General features: G+C 35.9%; 2 protein-coding genes across 9 annotated transcripts in view; one reads left to right on the top strand and one right to left on the bottom strand.

Moving 5' to 3' along the window:
* Window positions 1–6: 6 nt before the first annotated feature.
* On the bottom strand, window positions 7–3,151 carry tmem30b (transmembrane protein 30B). 2 transcript variants are annotated; one of them, XM_024267743.2, is made up of 8 exons: window positions 2,930–3,151; window positions 2,269–2,467; window positions 1,983–2,093; window positions 1,750–1,857; window positions 1,512–1,599; window positions 1,277–1,414; window positions 983–1,189; window positions 7–321 (listed from the first exon to the last, which is right to left on the bottom strand). In XM_024267743.2, the coding sequence occupies exons 2-8, from the start codon at window positions 2,452–2,454 to the stop codon at window positions 143–145; spliced, it is 1,017 nt and encodes a 338-aa protein (XP_024123511.1). In that variant the 5' UTR covers window positions 2,455–2,467; window positions 2,930–3,151; the 3' UTR covers window positions 7–142. The 2 variants fall into 2 exon arrangements, with proteins under 2 accessions (XP_024123511.1, XP_024123502.1); XM_024267734.2 differs by having other exon boundaries at window positions 2,836–3,150.
* An 11-nt stretch (window positions 3,152–3,162) lies between these two features.
* Window positions 3,163–4,034, top strand: part of kdm1a (lysine (K)-specific demethylase 1a) — a 20,241-nt gene continuing 19,369 nt past the window's right edge. For 5 of the 7 annotated variants that reach the window (XR_002918772.2, XM_024267689.2, XM_024267695.2 and 2 more), the window contains exons 1-2: window positions 3,223–3,290; window positions 3,910–3,961. Coding sequence is in view for 5 of the 7 variants with exons in the window: in XM_024267689.2 (XP_024123457.1) it covers window positions 3,917–3,961 (45 nt within the window). In the remaining 2 variants the exon portion in view is untranslated. Of the gene's footprint in view, window positions 3,291–3,909; window positions 3,962–4,034 lie in introns of all 7 variants that reach the window. The other 2 variants (XM_024267713.2, XM_024267721.2) reach the window with 2 other exon arrangements.

Raw genomic sequence — 4,034 nt, 5'->3', positions numbered from 1 at the left:
ACCAGAACCAGTTATTCTATTTCATAAAAAGATTCTGCAAGAACCACAAGAAGAGTGTCCTCTTTTTAAAAAGATAAAAACAGTTGGTGAAACCCTCAGACAATGACAGTCCGTGAGAATATAAAAAAAAAGAGAGATACTCTCAGTCATCCTCAGGGAACCTGAATTTGGCGTAAACAATGAGCATAACTACAGACATGACCACACACATGGAGCCAATCGCCAGGTAGGCAATGCCGAGAAACTCATTCTGTCCACCCATCCAGGACACGTTGCTGAAGGTCGCCTTCTTTGTCCCGTCAAAGCTTTTAACGGGATAGTCTGGAAAGGAAATGTTAAGAATATACACCAGCAGAAGATCATTTAAAAATAAAAACATTTTGTATTATTAGTTAAGTATTATGTTGTATTTTGTAAGCATTGTTTCAAGGCATCTTTTGTCTCACATTTTAACCTGTTTCAAATTACAGACTAATTCTATTGTATCTTACTTGCAAAATATAAAAATCAGAAAGACAGAGTAAAGTAAGTCATATAAGTTTGCATTGTTTATGCCAACAAAACAATTATTTACATAGATGGTTTGCGTAAGTCTGATTATTTCCCTGTTTCTTGTAGGATTTGAATCTGGGTGAACAAGATGAAACCACCAACTTAAAAGCAAAGATCAGTGATGTGCAAGTAACTTTGGACAAAACACCAGTTTGGTATGGTACTTTAAATTGCTTCCTATGTAAAAGTCGAGATTAAATCACTTAAATCACAATGATAAATATTATTTTGTATGATGTTGTGTTTGAATCTCATATAAAAAATCATTTTTTATCGGTTTGGTGATTTTGGTCATATATTTGTTTGAGAAAAAAAAATTACTTTTCCTGTTCACTAATAAATGGAATAGATAAATAAACTACCTCTTTGTAAGATATTTCATATCTGCTTCAAACCCTACCGTAAAATCAGCTGGTTATTAAAAGGATACTGTAGGAAATCTCAAGAGAGTAGTTTCCCACTGGCAGACCATCTTTGTAGTCTCCCTCTGTGATCCGGCGATACAGCTTTCTGAAATTTGGAAGGGCTGCCCTCCTCATCCACACGAGGAAGTCTTGGTTGACGAAGCCATTGTTGGAAGAGTCGGAGGTGTCCAGCTTGTAAGCAGGCTTCGACCAAAATACGGGTTTCTCTGTGTCTGAAAGTCAGAGCAGTCCACTATTTTAACAAAATATACTATAAAATTGCATTTTTAAATAAAATAAAATTAAATTTAAATTGTTACCATTAAAAGCATTTTCCAGAGGAGAATAATCAGGGTTTCTGTATTTGATATTGTAGTCAGTCCACCAAGCGATTCCTTTTCCATCAAATGGCACTAGATTTTCTTTCCCATTAACAATCTGATATAGCTTGAATGTGTCTGGGGAAAAAAGCAGACAAAAAACATCAGGATTACACCCGGAAATGCAGGAAATAACCATTCCAACTGTTGCTTCATAACAGAATACAATACACACCATTGAACATGCTGTTTGCCAACGATCCACAGGGGACGATGGGTTTGCCGTTAGCATACCTATAAGGGTCACAATCTGAAGCGGGACTCTATAAATAAAAGACAAAACATGAGATTTCAAGTAAATTTACTTATTTGAATTACCACAAGACCCCCTTAAAAAGGATTCTGAAATATTTCTTAATCAACGACATTCCTTAATTAATAGTTTGCAGTTTAAGAGTGGCTATTTATCGTACTTTAAAATATGTCAAGTCTCCACTGAGCTGATTATAATCAAGCGAAGCTCCATATTTTCTTTGGCTCTGGAAGTAATTGGTCAAGCTGTAGTAAAAGAAGACGGGCCCCTACAGTGGAGAAAAAAAGAAGGACAAAAAAAACAAAAAAAGTGTTGCATTAGAAGTATTGTTTACTACAGCAGTGCATAAGAATAACTCATTAAAGTATGTAGGTAAAAACACTCCGTGCCAACCTTAAACAAAGTGTCGATGGTGAAATTCAGCTTGCACACGCAGTTATTCTGAATTGGCAGTGTGGTGCACTTATTACAGGGAGAATTTGTCTCAGTTCCAGTGTAGTCCAACTGTGTGGAAAAAAGCGACACAGATCCGGAATTATTTAGTTGCCGTAAGTATATTACATTGTCTGTCAGACAACAAAAACAACAACAGAAGTAATTATATAATCTGTGTGAAAAAAATATGTATTTTTAACATTTGATTTTTGACTTTGAGGGATGTTCACTTCCAGTATCCCACCTCCAACACCTGGATGCTCCTTGAAGTGATTAGGAGACCCACTCCAATCCCGATGAATGCCAGGCCGATGACAAGGAAGCCTGGAATTACAACGCCTGCAGAGAGCATGGGCTGCCATGCCGGAAGCCTCTGCTGGGTGAAGGCTGTGTTGCTCGGCCGGTTTTCTAAGTTTCCCTCTTCCTTCATTTTTCTCCTAGTCCTGTAAAAAACAACAATTTAATTATCGTTAATTTCCAAAAGCATTAAACATTTCTCAGTCAAAGTAAAAACAAAAACTTCCCTATTATAAAATTTCAAGGATTTAATGATTTTAAGCATCTAGCTTCCTTTTTTAATTTTTCTCATTTTAGTTCATTTCTAACCCTAAAACTTTCATCAGATTACTAATTACCAATAAAAACAGTTAAAACATTTAAAATAATCTCAAAACATTTTTTTTACAAACATTTTCGAAAAATTAGCTAAACCCAGGAAGAACATTTGAGCGACTTTTTCCTCAACATATCTGTAAATATAAAAAGGTTTTGTTAAATAATCTTATAAACTATAATGTTTGTAGGTACTCACACTCAGTAGTATCACTGTAAAAGAAAAAATAGACACCAAAACATCGAAGTGTTCGGCTTTAAGACACCGCCACCGAGGCACTAAATTGACTCACCTTTACCTGTCTGACCACACCCCTAAGCCCTACTTTTTACTTAAAAATACTGCCAAACAAGAAATTTTTTTTTGAAAAAAAAATACAACATATAAATAAATTGTAATTAAACACTGAATTTCACAAATAAACGCAAGCGAGGGTTTAAAAAAAAATCCTAACCGCGCAAGGATACAGTTTAAAACATCTCTACGTTGAACCACAGTGACGTCACCCTTTTTTAGATTGACAGCCCATTCGACCAATCGCGGGACGGAATGGTGTTGTGCAACATTTTCTAACCACCAATCATAGACCAGTTCTGTCAAAGAAGGCCAGCAAGTACACCGTCTTTGTGTTGACATCTTCGGAGTATTAAGAGGTATTATCTAAAATTATCAATACGATTTTTTTAAAATAATCTTAAACTGTGCACTTTGGATGCAATCTGATCTACTTTCCACTCGCTATGATGAAGTCTCTTGGCGTGTAAAGCTGAAGCACCTGCTCCTGATCGGCTGCTGTGGCTAGCCACATTTCATTGTTAGCAAGTGCTAACGTAGCCCGTTTTGTTCTTCTTCACGTGCGTGTCCAAATAATTTTTTTCTTGACGCGTTTTTCATGTGGTTGCAATTTTAATACAAACTGTGCGCTATTTTAAAATTCGCGTTAAGTAGGAAAGTATTAGTTTGTGCTAAAATGAATTCGCAATAATGTTACTGCTAGCATTACCCGCAGTGGCTAATCCCGACAAAACGAATGAAATGCAGAGAAGAGACAACATATTTTAACCTCTATTGATTTCTACTGGGGTATAAGCCATTTTTTTCTATTCACAACAACAACAAAAATATGAACAAAACATAGTGTGTCCAAAACTCTAAGGTTTCATCGTTAAGTCCTCTATTACCAAGCTAATACACTGGCATACTGAAGACCAACGTCTTTTCCCGTTGGTCCTGTTTGTAACTCTATTTCTGGTTCTTTTTTTCGTTTCTTAGTGCTAAAATGGATATTACCAGGTGTACGGAGAAATGGGTAAAACAAGAAAAGGTTACTGTACCTTGTAGCTCTCATTTCATGACATTCATGCACAATTAATATTCTTTCTGTCATCTGTTTTAAA

This window comes from Oryzias melastigma, linkage group LG22 (assembly GCF_002922805.2).
Source record: "Oryzias melastigma strain HK-1 linkage group LG22, ASM292280v2, whole genome shotgun sequence".
In the NCBI taxonomy this organism is placed as follows: domain Eukaryota; kingdom Metazoa; phylum Chordata; class Actinopteri; order Beloniformes; family Adrianichthyidae; genus Oryzias; species Oryzias melastigma.
The sequence above is the reverse complement of the archived record's forward strand: the minus strand, read 5'-3'. Positions and strand labels throughout refer to the sequence as shown.

Bases quoted from the DNA above. Each gene is read 5' to 3' on its own strand.
- tmem30b (XM_024267743.2), bottom strand. From the start codon at position 2,454: ATGAAGGAAGAGGGAAACTTAGAAAACCGGCCGAGCAACACAGCCTTC. The intron at 2,094-2,268 runs GTGGGATACTGG...TTTTCCACACAG, and splicing joins GGAGCATCCAGGTGTTGGAG to TTGGACTACACTGGAACTGA. The intron at 1,415-1,511 runs GTGTGTATTGTA...TTTTTTCCCCAG, and splicing joins GGCAAACAGCATGTTCAATG to ACACATTCAAGCTATATCAG.